The sequence below is a fragment of the Hirundo rustica genome, chromosome 2 (assembly GCF_015227805.2).
Source record: "Hirundo rustica isolate bHirRus1 chromosome 2, bHirRus1.pri.v3, whole genome shotgun sequence".
In the NCBI taxonomy this organism is placed as follows: domain Eukaryota; kingdom Metazoa; phylum Chordata; class Aves; order Passeriformes; family Hirundinidae; genus Hirundo; species Hirundo rustica.
Genome location: NC_053451.1, coordinates 90,676,965 through 90,694,502, shown reverse-complemented (window position 1 = coordinate 90,694,502; position 17,538 = coordinate 90,676,965). Strand labels below are relative to the sequence as shown.

Sequence of the window (17,538 nt, the reverse complement as noted above, 5' to 3'; positions counted from 1 at the left end):
AAAAGTACATTGCAGGGGTGCTGTGAATTCTAAACTCATACTGGTTGTTCACGTAGATATACCTGCATATTCACATTTTTAATCATTATCAAAAGTTGTTTAAAAATTCCATCATTTAACAACCCTCCTCCCCCAATTGTGTTACAGGCTGTGATTTACTGAAGAAAAACAATCAAAATGCTCTCATAAAGCACTTTGAGAACCAAAGTTGAAAACTGCAATGTGGAAGACAGGATACATTGCCTGCAAACCATCTCAGTGAAGATTGCCATTAGCTGATGTCATGCGATGAGTCTGACCAAGATAATGACCCAAAGGCAGATGGATGCCTGCTACCTGATTTATAGCACACTAAGACTCAGCACTCAAAACTGTATCATCCCTGTCTTGGCATATTTAACAGCCACTACACACCAGAACCTCTGCTATTGGTAGCAGTCCTTGGCACAAAGTTGTGAATGTGACCAGCTGTATCCTGAAATGAATGTCCCTGCTGTTGTCATCATGGGTCTGGAGAAATTTATAGTACCTACAAGGTACATGTGTATAGTCATAGTTGAGATGGGACAGACTTACTGTCACCCCCCTGCAGTTAAGTGAGACACATTCTGTCTCATTTGCAGAGTGACACAGACACAGCTGGTCCTGGTGTCACACATGACAAACAGGTGGCCCCGCAGAGAACATGACCAGCCTGCCTCCTGCAGAGTTCAACTCTCCTCCACCACGAACTTCCATAATGCATCCTCCTCCTTTGCTATCTCCTTTTCCCATCCTCACAGATGGCAGCCTGTCTGAACATGTTTCTGCAGCAAAACTGGCATGAAGACTGAGTGAGGTGCCAAGCAAAGTCTCCAACACAGGCAGCATGACTGACTCACAGACTGAGCAGCCCAGCTTAGGGCAGGGCAACTGTTAAAAGCTTCCTGGGCACCCCTAAAGGCTTGTGGATTTTATATTGTGCATATGAATATATCCTGTAATATTCTCTAGCTTTCATGCAGCATAGTTCAGCTGTAGCTTTTTGATGGCCAAATTTACTGCTAGTATAAAATTCTTCTACTTTTTGAGAGATTACTACATAAGATGAATTTGGAGCCAGATCATGTTTTAAATGACAATCTGTTATTTCCTTTACTCCATGTAGCTAGAAGCAGTGGAATGAATTTTCAAGTTAGGTATGGCAAACACAAATTAAAGGAAACAAAATCAAGAGGAAAGGAGTGGCCTTATAATTAGAGCCCAGGGTTAGGAAATCTCAATCCTCAAGGCTTCCTTTTCTTCTGTGGGTCTCACAGGGGGGGATATTCTTAATCACTCTGCACAGTACCATACTGCACTTACTCTTCTCACTCTCAGACACACATTTGTTTCACTGACTTTACTCCTTGTAATAAGGAGTTAACTCTTGTTAACTGTATGAGCCTCTGTTTGACTGAGGTCATAGTTTCTTGGTGTAAACAAGCTGCTTTTCTATACTGAAAAGAAGAATTTAATTCAAGAGCACTTGCTCTCGCAGTCTTCTCCCCTGGGAGACAAGTGTGAGAAAGAATATCCCTTACAAACAGTGTGGAGGCTACACTACTCAAGGGGAAGGTCTGGTTGTGGAGAGCGATTTCTCTTCAGATTAGGTGTAACTACTGGCAGGAGAACATGTTTTGACACATGAAGAAGGCACCTACCCTTCCAGGCAAATATCAATCTCCAGTTTGCAACAGGCCATGAGGACTTCGACAGCAGCTGCAGTAAAAATGCAAGCTGTTTTAAACCAGCTTCAATCTTGTTATCCTGAACAGAGGCAAAGTCATAAACTACTACTTTGTAGGAGTGTGGGGAGAAGAGGGAAATCCTCACATTTTTCATTTACAGAATCACAGAAAGGGGCAAGACTGGATGGCACCAGAGCAGGTCATGTGGTCCAGCCTCCATGATAAAACAGGGTCATCCTATTGCACCTTGAGGGGAGACCTCCTCACGGTTTACAAGTTCTCACACGGTGGAGGGGCACACACGGATCTCCCTTCTCTGGCAGCCTGAGGGAATGGCCTGAAGTTCTGTCAGGAGAGGTTTGCATTGGATGCCCCAAAACGTTTTGTCACCCAGAGGGCAGTCAGGCACTGGGACAGGCTCCCCAGGGAAATGGTCACAGCCTGACAGAAACATTTGCACAATGCTCTCAGGCACATGATGTAATTCTTGGGGCTGTCCTTCGCAGGGTCAAGAACTGGACTTTGCGGGTCCTTTCCAACTTAAAGAGTATTCTCCGATTCTGCAAAATTGCATCCAGGTGGTTCTCTTCACTATGCAGATCCCTGTGCAGATATGGAAAGCACACTGGGAACGAGGCAAATGGCGCTTTCAAAGGACCAGGCACTAAAGGTGCCAGCGCGACACACGTGTCGTCTGTGCGTGTCCCCACATCTGCCTGTTCATTCCAGCAGGTCACCACCCAAGGAGCACCGCAGTGGGAGGCGACACGTGACCAAGCCCGCCCGACCCTGAAGCACCCTGAAAGACCATGCGAGGGGAACAGGGAGGCTGCGGACGCGCCATTTCCGCGGGCACACTCGGCGGGAAGCGGGCGCCGCGCAGGGAACACGCGGCCCGGCGCGCACCGCCGGCTCTGGGGGAAGCGCGGGCCACGCGCATGCGCCGCCACCGCTCCGGCCGCGGCCAGGGAGGGAAGGGGCGGGCGGGGGAGCGGGCGCGCGCCGCCGCCGCGCCTGCGCGGGCTGTTCCGGGGCGGTCGGAGCGGGGCCGAGCGGAGCCGTGGGTGGCCGCGGCCGTGCCCGGCGCTCTGCGTGCCGCCGCCGCGGGGCATGGTGAGCAAGGGGCCGCTGCTGCGCCTGCTGACCGCCATCAACCGCAGGAGGATGAAGCTGCTCATGGGGCTCGCCTTCGTCGCCTACGTCGTCTGTGAGTGAGCGGGGGCGGGTCTGGCACGACTGTTCATCGCCCGCTGGCACGGCGCCCCCCGCGCCCTCCGCCCGCCGCGCGGAGAGGGGGATGAGGAGGGAGATGTGGCGGCGGCACCTCCCGCACTCCGCTGCGCCGCCCGGTTGCGGGCGCGCCGCAGCGCGGCTGCTCCGGCCCCGGCGGGGCAGGGGCTCCCCGCGGCTCCGGGCGGCGGGGATCAGGGTTCCCCCTTTCCCTGCCCTGCCGAAACTTTCCCGAGTGCGGCGGGCAGCCGTGCCGGGCGTCCCCCGTCGGTAGTGGCTCCCGTGCCCCGTCCCGAGAGCTTGCGGGGAGCGGTGCGGGCGGGACGTGGCTCGGAGAGTGTTTCCGCAGCCGCTCTTTTCCTCATGCCGCGCTTTGTCCGCCCCGATCGCCACCTGGTAGCGGTGAGCAGCCCTCAGGGAAGTTTTTCCAGGGTAGGCCTCGTGTCTGGTTTTTGTAAAATCCTCCCAAGTCCTTAGGGGGCTAAATAAATGTTTGTTTATTAACTCAGCGCGTAGCTGGAGTCTTAAGAGCCGGGAGAGAGGCGCAGAGGTACTTGAGAAAATCTTAGAATAGCCAGTGACGGGGATGTTTATGACTCCACTTACTAGGAGTGAGTCAGATAGTTTTAAGATGGATTTAAAACGTTGTCCTGTCAGCTCTCTTCCGTTACTTGGTGGGGGGTTTTTTGTTAGGGTTTGTTTGTTTGTTTTTTCAATTTTAATTTGTTTTATTTTAGCCTGTTTTGTTTTCAGACTCAGGTAGATTCTATGTGGACAGCACGATGCCTTGTCAGTTTAGGTAGGGAGCAAGCCATTCTCTTGATGCTTGGAGGCGCATACATGTAGGTGAGGTAGCTTTGGGGGTGAGTGTGTGCATCACATTTCAGATCCTCCCTTTGGATTTGGGAACGTGGAGAGGTACAACACAAGTAATTGTGTCAGAGGGGTTGTGTTTCCTACCACAGAAACACAGCAGTTCCCCATTACCATATGTTGTCTTTGCTAGACCTCACTATTTAGATACTTCTTTAGATACTACTTTAGATACGTTGAAGTTGTGTTTCAGCTCCGACCTTCAAGTCAGTGTTTGCCCAAGTGACTTCAGGTCCCTTGCATCCTTGATGCCTTAAGTTTTAGCTTTCATATTTTTCAGATTCTGTACTGCATTAGTATATAAATCTGAACTTCATATAAAGTGTTAGCAAGTTTTCTCTTCACAGTTTAGTTAGACAAAACAATCCTTTTTCAGCCTGAGAACGGTTGCAGCTTTGGGCCCAAAAAGTATAAACAGCAGCAAACAGAGGAGAGCAATCTGGGAAGATGGGATTTCAAAACCTGAAGCTGTAATTGGACAATTAACCCAAATATGTAAATAGACCCAAACTTTTAAAAGTGTGAAAATGTGTGACCTGTCGTCCGTCTTGGGTGTAGCCATGGCTGGGCTCTTGTGCTCAAGGTGTATCCTTTGAAGGCCTTTTTAATAAATACCTGCTTTATTTCTTTAATGCTGTCTAGCCTCTGTTTTTGGTAGCCTCTCAAGGCATCATCCTGACAGCTTAATGTCAGTTCTTACTTTGAAAGGCTTACATATTTTGCTAAAAATGATAGTTTTCAAAACAGAAGTTAATAGGCTTCTGTGAAAACTGGATTTGAGCGGCAGTTGACATGGACATTGTGACCTAGCTATTGATTATATTCTGTGTAATCATTGGTAATTGGTGTATGCTTTCTAACCTTGTGAGTAAAGGTAAACCTTAAGGAGAAGCCTTCTGACTGCTTTTTTTGGGGGGTTTCAGAAAGAAAGTGGAGGCGGAGAGGGACTGCAGGTCAGTGGGGCAAAAAAAGTGGCTTGAAAAGGGAATAAGTTGGTGTCTGATGGGAGCATGTTTTTTGCAAATCCAACATGCTGTGCTTTCCCATATTTTGGGAAAAGTAGTGGAATCCTTAGGTGTTAGCTGCATAGTATGGTATGGTAGCAGATGCCACTCGTCTGTCAGATTCCAGAGAGAATATTTTTTGTTTGCTTTTTTCAGAAGTGATTATTTGTTATCCCATTCACCTGCCCTAAAAGGGTACTCCTCACAATGTTACTGAATCATCACTACGCTCTGCTTGCAGTCAGATAATGCCTGACTGAAATAGCAGAGAATCTGAGAAAATTGAGCTGCTGGTGTAGGTGTATATGCTGGCACTTCTTACGTTCCTTCTCTCTGAAGTACTCTCCAAATGACTAAGTGTTTTTAGGCTGTGCACCTCCTTTCCATGAATTTCCATTCAGTATTAGGGCATGGGCATTCAGACTTGGAGCACATTCTACAGGGAACAAAATAGTTGGCAAGTACATTACTTTTTTGTGAACTAGAGGATAGGACTTTTTTAATAGTGCCATTTTGTCAGCCTGTGTGTGAAACCTTGAGCAAATATTTTGAGAAATGTCTTATTTCACAGAAATCTTTTGCCTTTGGATGAAAGTTTGTTACAAAGGTGACTGAAGGACTTCTCTGTGTGAGTTTGCAAACTCGAGAAAGAACTTTTTGCATACAGTTGAAAGGCTGTGAGCTATTTCACTCTCAAGAGTCATTGAGCGGCTCTCTTGGTAGTTTCACACAATGTAGTGGATGGCTGGGGTGTCTTGGATATCTCTGCTCCACATCCACACAGTGACTGAAAATTTTTTTGTTGTGCACCAAATGAAGGAACTGGTCTGGACTGAGATCACCTTTTTGTGTTACAGCCATTTGACAGTGTGGGTATTAGACAGCTGTTGTGGCCCAGCTTGAGGAGATGGTGCACAGTGGTAAAATAGGATAAAAGTCGGCAGTGCTGCTGGCAGTGTTGCCATCATCACATGCTTTGCAGATCTGCAATTAGGAGACTCACTCTGAAGGCGTCTGTCTACTTTGGTTGAAGTACCACCATGACATGAGATACACCATTAGGGTCATAATAAAGATCCCTAGGACTACTTTGTGGACTTCACTTGGTTCCCTAGTAGCACTTAGGGCCAGAAAGATCCTTGATTTGGATTTGAATTAAGGTAGTATTTGATGCCTCATTTCTGTAAATCTGATTTATATTAATTTTAAAAAAATCATTCACTTGAAACATTGTGCTATGCATGGTTTGTATGTATAAAAATAGAAGTCAAAGGAGCATATCTATGCAGCAGGCAATTAAAAGCTGTTGTAACTTAAGCAACTGTTTCCTGTGAAAAGGAAGGAATAAAATTTAGCATTTACTTTTACCTTTTCTGTAGGTCTTGGGTGAAAGGGGTGATATTGTTCCCCATTGCCCAGGTGATGAATTTGGAGATAGTGCAGCTAGCAAGCTCTCTGAATCACTGTGTAATATGTCAGACTGCTACTCAATTTTTTTTTTTTTTTTTTTTTTTTTTTTAATACTCTTCATAATTAGCTTAGTTGACTCTTCAGTGCTGTCTTCATATAGTGGGAAACTTTGCCCAGAGGTTGAATTTGCATTGCCCTTTTAAAGCGACAGAGTCTTCTGCTCCAACTTTTGTCAATGTGACTCCCAGCAAAATAGTGCAGGAGTGCTAGTGCTAACCAAAGTGGGGTGGAGGGGTGTGTGGAGGTGGACTGAAACAAGTTCTTTCAGTCATGAGCTCCACTTACATCATCTTGAAGCTGCTGTAAAACCACAGCTTCAGAACATGAGGTGATTATAAACAGAGGTGAAGTGGGTTTAATTGATTTTTGTTGTCTGTAATGAGAAATGTAGACAGATCATAAAAGAGCAGTCAATTAAATCAATAATGTTAAAAAACCTTCAGTGCCACCACAATATGAATAACTTAAATGCAGGCTGAGAGTTTTCTGTTTTTAAAAACTCCACCTGTGTTGGAATGTCAATACATAGACACCTTAAACTCACTCCCCTGGAAGTTTTAAATGTTTATTCAGCTTTACATGGACATGCAACCGTGCTTCAGTGGTACTGTCTTTGCAGAATCAGGACCTTATTTAAGTTGTTGGAAATACACTTAGAATCTCTTAGCCAGGATTTAAAGACCAGAGCTCATCAATCTGCATGGTTTCCTTTAATCTTGATGCTACTGTAAATAATCTGCTGATGTCTTAGTATGACAGGGCAGTTGCATGTTCTTAATGAAAAATTTAAGAGCTCTATTTCTGGCGAAGTAGAACAGTTCTCTTTACTCATTCGTAGATCAATGGTTCTCAGGAAGTATATCAGTATATCAGTAGCCTTGTTCCTTTTCCAAGGGGAAAATGGAGTAGTAGGGTGCTGTCAGGAGATCCAGGCTTAAGGCCTGATTTCCTTTGTAGGACAAATTATAGCACAGATATTAGAACAACTTAAAAATGAAATGTCAGAATAATGTAAGGGAAGTATATCCTGTGGTATAGTGGCTTGACTTTTCACAGCATTGTTAGTTTCCATGGTTGTTATCCTTTGATTTATAAGATTAGCCAATTTTTTTAATCAGATTTTCATCAGCTAGGAATAAAATGCAATGTTCTCAGAATGTTGAGGTGTGAGTGAGCTTTTCCATTTGAATCTTACCAGCCCCTTGCATACTGCTTGTCTTGCATATGTTCAAAATGAAGGTTAAATGCTACTTAATGTTTTGTTTTGATACACTTTTACTTCCACTTTTCATACTAGAAAAGCAGTTACCAAGTTGGTCCTGCCCTGTTGCTTCTGGCTATCTGTCTCAATGTTATTCAGCAACAGAAATCTTTCTTCCCCAGCCATTTTGTAACTAGATGTCAGGGTTGATTGGCCATGGAAGAGTTAGAAATGGTTGTGTAGGACATCAGGCTTGCATGCTTTTTGTGTCAGCTTGCCGTGGTTTCTCCACCAAAAAAAATCGAACCCAAAACATTTGCTTGCTAGGTTCACATTCACTGAGTTGCCTTTCATTTGTGGGTTTATGCAAATAAGTTCACTGTCCCTGCTCATCAGGCTTGCAACTAGCTGCACTTATGTAGATTATGAAAATTTGTTCATGCTTCAGTTGTTGATCAGAAATAGATAGACTCTGATAGACTCTTGCTAGCCTTGATGTTCTAAAACAATTTTTGGCATCCTGGAGAAATTAATCTTACAGTTCCTCTCTTATCTCCATTTAATATTAGTTTTTAATCTTTTACCTCCACTTAGTATTTGTCTCTTCTGTAGCATGTGCAGGAGACAGCAATGTCATTGTTCTAACCCATTCTAACATTTTTAGAGCTTCTACCTTCTTTACTCTCTGTTTTTGCAAATGAGAATATTTCTGACATTTATATTGCTGGTTCCTTTTTTTTCTAAGGTTGGTTGACCAAAGTAGAGTTTAGTTGAAACTGGTAGTTTTCAGCATCTCATTTATGGACTGTAGAGAGGGAGAGGTGGGGATTATTACTCCCCGAAGGGTTTTGTGAAAGGTAGCTGGGAAAAGTGGATTTGCTTCAGTTACAGTGCTGACCATTGGAACACTCTGTGAGTCCACTGAAAACAGTCTTAGCTATCAGCAGTTAGGTCAGAGGAGGAGCAGTGGTAAAGAATGGTATGCTGAAGATATGAGGCAGGAAGGAGTAGTAACAGTGAGCAGAGAGGTGGAAAAAAGTCTTAATAGCAAATTTCAAGAGAATTTTCCTTCTGGGAAACTAGGAACAAAATTCAGTCATGAAGTGAGGATGCTAACTGAAATGTAAGAAAAAGTATCCTTGGCTACCTTCCCATGCAGTATGAAGCTCCATTAATTCTTGTGAAGAAAGAAAATTTGCATAATGTTATATCTCACAGCTGTGCAAGAGTATTGGTTTGCCAAGGTTTAAGTGTTTGTTCTTAAGAGAGGGTGGAGAAATTTCCTGGTGATTGTGTTGCCTTTGGTTTCCTAGTTGATGACTAGCTGAAGGGTTGACATAGGGTGCTGTTGAAGATACAGAGACAGCATCTTTCCCGTAGCAAAGCCTGTGTCCTTGTGTCTAGGGTACTTCTCATGTGGGAAAAGCTACAGTTCCTATTGGCTGTCTTTGATTTGCGGCAGGAACTTTACTGTTGAGCAAGACATCAGTTCAGGAAATGCAACAAGAACTGTTTGCAATACAGAGATCTGTGTAGACTTACCAGAGGTGTGGGGTGTTTTAAATATTTTTTTTTTTTTAATATTCAAGTTGTTGTACATTCCCCAAAGACATTATCATAAACTTCACTCAGAAAGGTGACATTTTTTAATACAAAGTTATGATTAGTAATTGTATGTTGTTGTCTTCACTAATACAACAAAATACTCTCATCAGTAAAATAATTTTCTGAAGCAAATTAATATACTGCTGGAATTACAGAGAGAATACAGTTGAGAGGGTTGTTTTATTCTTATAGAATCTAGACTGTAAAAGGCGGTTTGAAATACATTGGCCAATTCGTAGAATGGTTTGCATTGAATGGCGCCTTTCAAGATCATCTTTGTCCAGCCCCCCACTGCCATTGTCAGGGATATCTTTCAGTAGAACAGGTTGCTTAGAGCCCTGTCCACCTTCATGTTGTTTCCAGGTGTGGGCCTTCCCCAACTTTTCTGGGCAACCTGTTGCAGTGGCTTGCCACTCTCATAGTAAAGAGTTGGTTCCTCACATCTTACTTAAACCTACTCTTTCAGGCTAACACCATTGCCTCCTAAGGGTCCTGTCATTACAGACCACAATAAGGTCTCTCCAGAGCCTTCTCTTCTCCAGGCTCTTCTAGCCAGCTCTCTCAGACAGTCCTCATAAGAGAGGTGTTCTGTTCCTCTGACCGTGTTTTGTGGCCCTCCTCTGGACCCTCTCTAACAGGTCAATGTGTTTCTTGTCCTTAGAGCCATAGAGCTGTATGCAGGTAGTGTCTCATGAGAGTGGAGTAGAGCAAGAATCGCCTCACTTCTTTTGGTGCAGCACAGCGTATGATTTGTTTTCTGAGCTGAAAGTGCATGTTGCCAATTCATGTCCAAATTTTTCACCAGTGTCCCCAGGACCTTCTTGACAGGGCTGCTCTCAGTCCTTTTGTAACACAGTTTGTACTGATACTGGTGGTTGTTCCAACCCATGTGCAGGACCTTGCGCTTTGCCTTGAACTTAATGGGGTTCATGTTTGCTCACTCCTTAAGCTTGTCCCTTGTCATTGTCCCTCTGGATGGCATCCCTTCCCTCAATACACTTGCCAGCTCAGTGTCATCTACAGGCTTGCTGAGGATGCACTCAGTTGCTGTGTCTGTGTCATTAATAGATACTGAGCAGTACTGGTCCCAGTACACCTCCCTGATGGACGCCAGTTGTTACTGATCTCCATTTGGGCACTGAGCCCTGGATGCAGCTAACCAGCTGCCATCTCTTGAGTAGTCTATCAAAGTCCTATTCCTCCAATTTAGCTACAAGGTGTTGTGTGGGAAATAATTTTTTATTTTTATTAATAATTTATTTCCTAAAGAAAATATTTTTCTTTACGTTATTAAATGTATCAAGTAATTAAATAAAAACTTAATTGCAGTTGTGTTAAAAAGAATTTTATGATTTCCCTTTGCATGCTCTCCCTTTTTGTCGGGTTTGCATCTGGAAACGAAAGCCTGATTTTTTTCCAGGAGACTGAAGTCGCTAAGTGACTGTGGAGAGTCAGATTTAAGCAAAAAAACCCCCAAACCGTCTTTTGAATGCTGTTGCATCTCTCTGAAATGGAAAGTTTGACTGAAGCAATTCACTTTGGATGTTCAGAGCATACAAGTTTGCTCTAGAAATTCTGGCTATGACTGCATATCAATTCATTTTATTCCTGCATGCTGTTTCTGTTGGTAGTGAAATCTATTTGTAACAAACATAATCTTGTAATTTTTTTATTCTGAGGAGCAGAAGTTGAAAGGAGGGAGATACAGGGAAAATTTCCTGTGCTTTCACCTAAATCTATTTAGACAAAAGTTTGTGTAAAAGTTTCTTTAACACAGTGTCCTGAAATGCAAACAACAAAGCAATTGGGAAAGAATATGGTTTTAAAAGAAATTGCATCTGGTTTCGGTACAGTTGGATCTCTATGGACATCGTGGTTTTGCTTTTTAACATACCTGTTTTAAAATGTATGTGATGCTGAAATTAGTGTTGTCACTAATAATTTCAGATTGAGTGTGTACTACTGTTGAGGGCCTGTGATAGTCTTTGACTTGATTTTAATGTCATTTAAAGAGACCCAGAGAAGAGAGATAAGGGTAGAGGCTTCTTTTAGGATTGTGTTTTTTCCCACCTTCAGGTTGTGCAGGGTTATTTTTCTGGCTCCCCAGCCTACTGTGGATGAGTTAATTAGAGTATGCAAGGTTCTCTTAGTACAGTAATCTGTATTTTATAGAATCTGTACAAAAAGTATTACTGCAGATGACAAATTCAAAGGATATTCAGATGAAAACATACATCCTATTCCTGTGTTCTGAGCATCTGGAAAGATACTGTTTGGCTGCTGTGAAGTAGAACTGGCCAGAGTTAAAAGTCTGACTATGATACTGAAGTGTCCATTTAGTAGTAGATGCTCAGCAAAACCCCAGCCAGGATCTTGGAGTCTCTGTTGTATTTTTCAAGTGTGATTTAACAGATTTTGTAGTTTGTGTTGGTTTTGAATTGTTTGGTGGTGGTGTGGTGTGTGGTGGGTTTTTTTTTTTTTTTTTTTTTTTGGGGGGGGGGCTTTGTTTTTTGTTTGTTTGTTTTGGGTTTTTGTTGTTGTTGTTGTTTTTTCTTAATATAGGCAGGCTTGGTTTGTATCCAGAGGATAGCTCCTGCAGTATTCTTTTGCTGACAGTATCCCAGTCATTGCAGTCCTGAATCCAGCATCATTTCAGAACGGGGCTTCTCTAGAAAAACTAAGCAAGCTTTTAAATTTCCAGGAGTGGAAATTTTTTCAGTAGGAAAAAAAAACAACAACCCATTCTTTACTCATATATAACTAATTGCCTTTTAACTTAGGTTTGAGAAGGCTTGAAAACCCACAAAAATTTTTGTGAGGCTGTGCTTAGAGCTTAATCTCAGAGGCTGGGGAGAGAAACAAAAAAGCATTGGGATTTTCTGAAAACCCTGAGTGATTAATGTTTAGTCGGATAAACATAAATAACCTCTTTTATAAAAATACTGTGATCAGGCCATTAAGAAACAAATCTTTTTTTTTTTTTCTAAAAGAGGCTCTTTTAGAGAGTTCTTCATCATTTCACTCAAGGCATGTTCTTCTCTGGAAGCCTTAATTTTAAAGTGTAAGGTCTGTGGGAATGATTAATGACTAACGTGTTTTACTCTTCATTGTACCTGCAACTAATCCTTTCAAAAATGCAACAATAAAAATTATTTCTCATTATTTTATGAAAAGGATGCAAAGAGAAAAAAAAAATCACCTTAGAACAGGTAGGTGTAGTCCTATTTTTACTCCTTCTGCAGGCCATTAAACCAGGATGCAACAATTCAGATTTTCTGATCAGTTCCCTAAAAGCAATTTGCTGTGACCTTAAGCAATCCCTGGGTGAAGTTTACAATCAGTCTCTGAAAGAAGAAGTAGAACCTGTGTCTCTTTCTCTTGTAGGTGTCTTGATTGTTAGATTACAAGTCATGCTTCTGTCTAGTCCAGTACATGGCAAAAAGGCTATGTTTATGAATGCTCTCTAGTTGGATGAGTTGGAAGTTCTTGGAATATGTTTTGTGTGGCTGTGGGGGGTGAGGGTGTTAAGTCTCTACAGTCTGAGAATTGGCACTATTATCCTCTACTAATACCTTTTGGCTTAAAAGATTTGGCTTTAGACTTGAATTTTTAAAACTGGCTTTTACAGTGAGGTTCTGAGTTGTGTTAGTGTTTGCTCAGATTTGGTCCATTAGGAGTCTCATGCTTTTGAAAGCTGGTTTTATGTGTAGTGCCCATTTCATGACCTTGCTGATGAGGAAGATTTTTTTAACCATCTGTGTTTGCAGCTTTTGGGGCCTGAACTCGATGCGCCTCTCAAGTGGTTTTGTGATGCCTGTAAGGATTTTCATCTTGAATTTAGGCTTGTAATTTTCATCATTCTGCATATGGATTTGGACCTGCTTACCTCTGTGTTCCACTATTCTTGCCTGAATGTCAAACCAGCCTTGACTTAACCTTTAGGGCAAGGAAATCCTCTGTGAGCCAGAGTTGTGCTTCTGGTTCTGCTGCTGGGTAAGCCTGTTATGTAAACAGCTGTGTATTTGGAAGAAAAACAGCCAAACCTTATTTCCACTGTCATACAAAAATCTTAGCTCTGATCCCTTCAAGTTTGATGTAAGCCCCATGTGAGTAGCAGTAGCCAAAGAAATCCTTTTTAGAATTGTGCATTCAGAATCCTTTATGAGGGCTGTCAGTATGTTGAAGTGAGTTTTTGCAACATTTCTACACATGAGAGACTTCAGGGTTCTTCAGATCTCTCTGTCTAATAGTTCCTGTGTGGTTAATTTTGCAAATTTTTTTTTTTTTTTTGCAGTGGTACCCAATATGCTTTGTAAAAGTTTAATGCGAGGTCATGTACTCCTACAGAACTGGGATATCAGAAACAGTGTTTCTGGAAGGATGTGAATGCCTTTTTGAGCTTCCCTTCCCTGCTGTGGACACTGAGCACACACAAGCCACATGTTTTCTTTAGGAAGCCAGTTCTTTGTATGCAATGTGGCTTCACTGTCTTTGCAACAAAACTGGGAGGGGTGGTATTTGTGTTGCAGCTGGCAACTCCTTTTTTTTTTTTTTCTTCAATCAATTCCTACTTCACCAGCTAAACCCAGATGCTTCCTGCTGCTGCATAACCACTTACATTATTTTGTATGGGTTTCTGTAGCCCAGAAAAATAATTCTTTGTGAATGTAGCTCAGTCGTGTTTAACTGGAGAATTCTGTACCTGTAACTGCCAGATTGTCATCGTTCATTGAAAGAAAACAGTCTTTTTCCATTTGTGTTATTATACGTCATTCTAAAATCCTAGCCAGAGGGTAAATAACTTGAATTTAACTGTGCTCAACACTGTATCCCATTTTCACCACATTAAATTTACTTTACCTACTTAACACAAAATACAAGTTATTTAAAAATTCAGTTGGATTTTATGGATCTTTTGTTCTTAAATAATAAAACTTCCACATCTTTTCCACAGAAGATGACAGGAGGTTTTATGGTATCATCACAGATAACACAGGGCCCTCTTACAGCTTATTTTGTAGTGTAGTCTGTCATGGATTCTTTTGAGTTACAGCAGCACTCAGCACTTAAGAACAGTTCAGTAGCTTTGCCATCCCCTGAAGGCTAGAACAATTGCATTACTGAATCCTCATTTGTGTCCTCCCCACTCCTCCTTCCTGGGAATGTTTCATTTCTCCTGTCTGGAAGATGCCTGTGACTGTAGAAGCATGTTTTGTTTTGTTTTGTTTCTGTAGCACCTCATCGTCTGCTTGAGCTCATTGAGTAATAGCGATGGAAATGTATGTGCAAAGCCTAAAGGTGGGCAAAATAGTTTACTAGCTGCTGCTCAAGACCTGCTCAATACAGCTTACAAAATCTGTGGGCATTTTAGAAGTTTTCTCTATGTATGCATATGGGCTACTTCGGAAGATCCAGTGTTATTTGGGTCCTCAGCTTGAGCCTTGTCTTTTAAAGAGCAACTCCAGAATGATTTTCTGGAGATGTTTGGAGTGCATTTCCCGTGTTGCCTGTTTGGCAGAGTCCCTTACAAAACTGTTCCATGTTAACCTTGTTTATATTGATGATGCAAAGTTGTCAAGTCTTCCTTGGCAGTGTAGCCTGGTTTATGGCTTCTCATTTTTTTACTTTAAGCTGCATTGTGTTTCATAGTTGAAACTTAAAAGCAAAGTCAGTGTTCTGATAGTCTTCCTGTAATCACCTAAACCCTGACCAGTCTCAGAAGGTTTTGTTTTTTATAGTAGAAACTTGGGCAGCTGGATCTTTAGCTGGACCTAAAATATGTTACATCTTTGGTCTTTGATTTTATATTGTGATTTATCTTTCTATAAAACCTTTTCCATACAAACAGTCATAAATGAGTTTCAGTTGCTCACTGAGGCATTTTGTTATATTGCTTAGTGCCTTTTTTGTCTTCATCACAATATGTATGTATTTAGACACAATTTTGTGTGCACACAAGCACTTGTTACCTTTAATACAGGACTCTTGAGGCACCTCTTTGGACTGGTTCAGCTCTAACCTGTAGTGGCCAGTCTTTTGTCATTCTGCAGTTTCCAATTTGTGTGGTTTGGGTCTACAGGGCTCCTTTGTTGCTCATGTCATTTTTTCCAGTATCCCTAATAAACAAGTAGAGTGTTAGGGTTTATTTAATCTGTGTGCAGTGACAAATTACAGTTTAGATAATTTGTGTGTATTTTTTACAGTTTCATGTAATCTCATCAGAATTCCACCCATACTCTGAAACGAAATTCTAGGCACTTATATATGGGGGGTGTATATGTAACTTAGATAATTTATGGTTAACTTACTTAATATTGTCTTAAATTCTTTCAGATGATAATAGCAGTACATGAGGTAATTTTTCCTATATGACATTGTAATGTTTTCTCTCTTCTTATTTTCCAGCTGTATGGGGAAACTTTGTCAATATGAGGTAAAGTATATAATTTTTGTATTGAATATCCTTATGTTTAATAAAATTAACTTACCTTTCCCACCAATATAAGTAGAGAGAAAAACAGCAACTCACACTTTTGTTTGGGTGGTTGCTAAGCAGCTGATAGCATGTTTTTTTAAAAATGCAAAGTGTTCAGTCTCAAAAATGGTTGTACATTTGCTATAGATCTCACCCAGGATTTTATTCACACTTCATATACTTTTCTTTGCACAAATTCGTCTCCTAATTTTGTCCAATTAGTTGGCATACCTGCTTGTATAGGCTTGGATTCTGCTTTTCCTCAGCACAGATGTGACTGTATCTCAGTGATAATGTGGGCTTAATTACTGAAGAGCAGCACATTCTCCACTGGTTGCCATTATTATATTTCTATACCTAGAATCAGAAATGTGCTTTGGAGAGCTTTTCATCCTCCACAGTTAATTGGTAGAGAATTGGATAGTTTAACTGCTGAAAAGCAGAAAATCCTGTGTTGTCCCCTAGAATTTTTTCCTTTAGAAATAGAAAGACAAACAGTATGTATGTAAAACGTGCAGATTTTCACATATCTGCTTGCATGTGAGCTTGTCCTGCAGGAAAATTCACCAGAAAGACCCAGCTGCAAAAGAAATTGAAGAATATGGAGACAGCTTGTTCCCTACAGCAGTCACTGTGTATAGAGGACAAAATATTTTATCATGTTGTTTTGATAATAAAGGGTTTTTAGATATTCTGTTGCCACTCTTAACAGCACATAGTAGGAAAGATTTGAGACAAAACAAGAATAATAATGAATTTTCTCTAGGCTCTAACCCCGGACAGCTCACCCTGGGGTCTGTTCCTATCCCAAGTGGTCCACTCTACTCCTCTTGGATCCCACCTTTGATGCCAGGAGTACTCAGCTGTCAGGCTAACAGCTGCTGGGCTGCTGTGGCTTGCAGATGGAGGTATCAGTTAGATTACCATGTTATCATGACTAGCAAACCATGGCAGCTTAGCAGCTGCTACATGAGCAGCTGAGCATTTCTTAACAAAGGAACAGAACTTCAGAGAGGGGTTTGAGGAGGACAGGTGGGTGTGGGATCCAGGGTGTTTATTCTCTGATAAGCTGTCCTTATAAATTCTGCCCCTACCTACCTCTGAAGTCTTACTTGAGATGTCCTTTGTAGAGCTGTTGAGGGGGAAAATTATTTCTGAAGGACTAATGTTGGTCCTCAGCCAGTAAGATTGTCTTTGTTAGGAGGAAATGCTCAATAAAAAATAGACTGCAGAGTTGCCAGTCCTTGAGTTGCAGGATTTGTGAGTTAGAAACAGTAGGAGCTATTTTTGAGGGGACCTTTTTAAATTCTGAGGGGTTTTCCAAATTTTCTTTCCTCACTTACAAGAGAAGAAAGACTATCTGTTCCACAGTTTTTAGCATAGTTTTTTGCAGTTTTATGTTACTTGGGAAAACATTTTCAAAATCCACCAGGATAGCTTAATATCACTTCCTTGTAATAAATTCATTCTAGGTTAGCTGCAGGGGTTTTATTTGCCACTAATGCAATAAATGACCACTTCGTTTGAACACATGGTTCAGGGAATATGTGTCTTAGTGTAGGAATTTACTGTATTCTTCAGAGATAAAAATGAATCTAGTCAATAAGGTCTTTGCCTCAGTAGTAGACTGAGTTGACTTTTTAAAAAAGTGAGAGTTTTACAGAAGGTTAGGAAGGGAATCGTTGCTTTAACTTCTAACAGTGTGGTGTATATATATATATCTGCTTAACAAAGGATCTTCTGTTTCTCTAGGTGTAATGAGTTCAGGTTCCAAGTAAAGGAGCTCTGTTTTTTACTTGAAAGAACTGCATTTTATGTTGGATATCCACAAATCCTCTAGTATGCAAAAACTTAACTACTGTGAGAGAAATAATTCCTCTTTCAGAAGGTTTAGTTGAAAAAAAATATAATTACACAAATGTAAGAAAAATTGCATAACCTTGATACAAGGGGTAAAATTTAAAAATACAT

At 41.6% G+C, this 17,538-nt stretch overlaps 1 protein-coding gene across 2 annotated transcripts in view; it reads left to right on the top strand.

Annotated features, from left to right (window-relative positions):
• The first annotated feature begins 2,766 nt into the window (after window positions 1-2,766).
• Window positions 2,767-17,538, top strand: part of UXS1 (UDP-glucuronate decarboxylase 1) — a 56,448-nt gene continuing 41,676 nt past the window's right edge. For both annotated transcript variants that reach the window (XM_040056384.1, XM_058419430.1), the window contains exons 1-2: window positions 2,767-2,916; window positions 15,498-15,525. In XM_040056384.1, coding sequence (XP_039912318.1) covers window positions 2,820-2,916; window positions 15,498-15,525 — 125 coding nt within the window. In that variant the 5' untranslated portion in view covers window positions 2,767-2,819. The remainder of the gene's footprint in view (window positions 2,917-15,497; window positions 15,526-17,538) is intronic.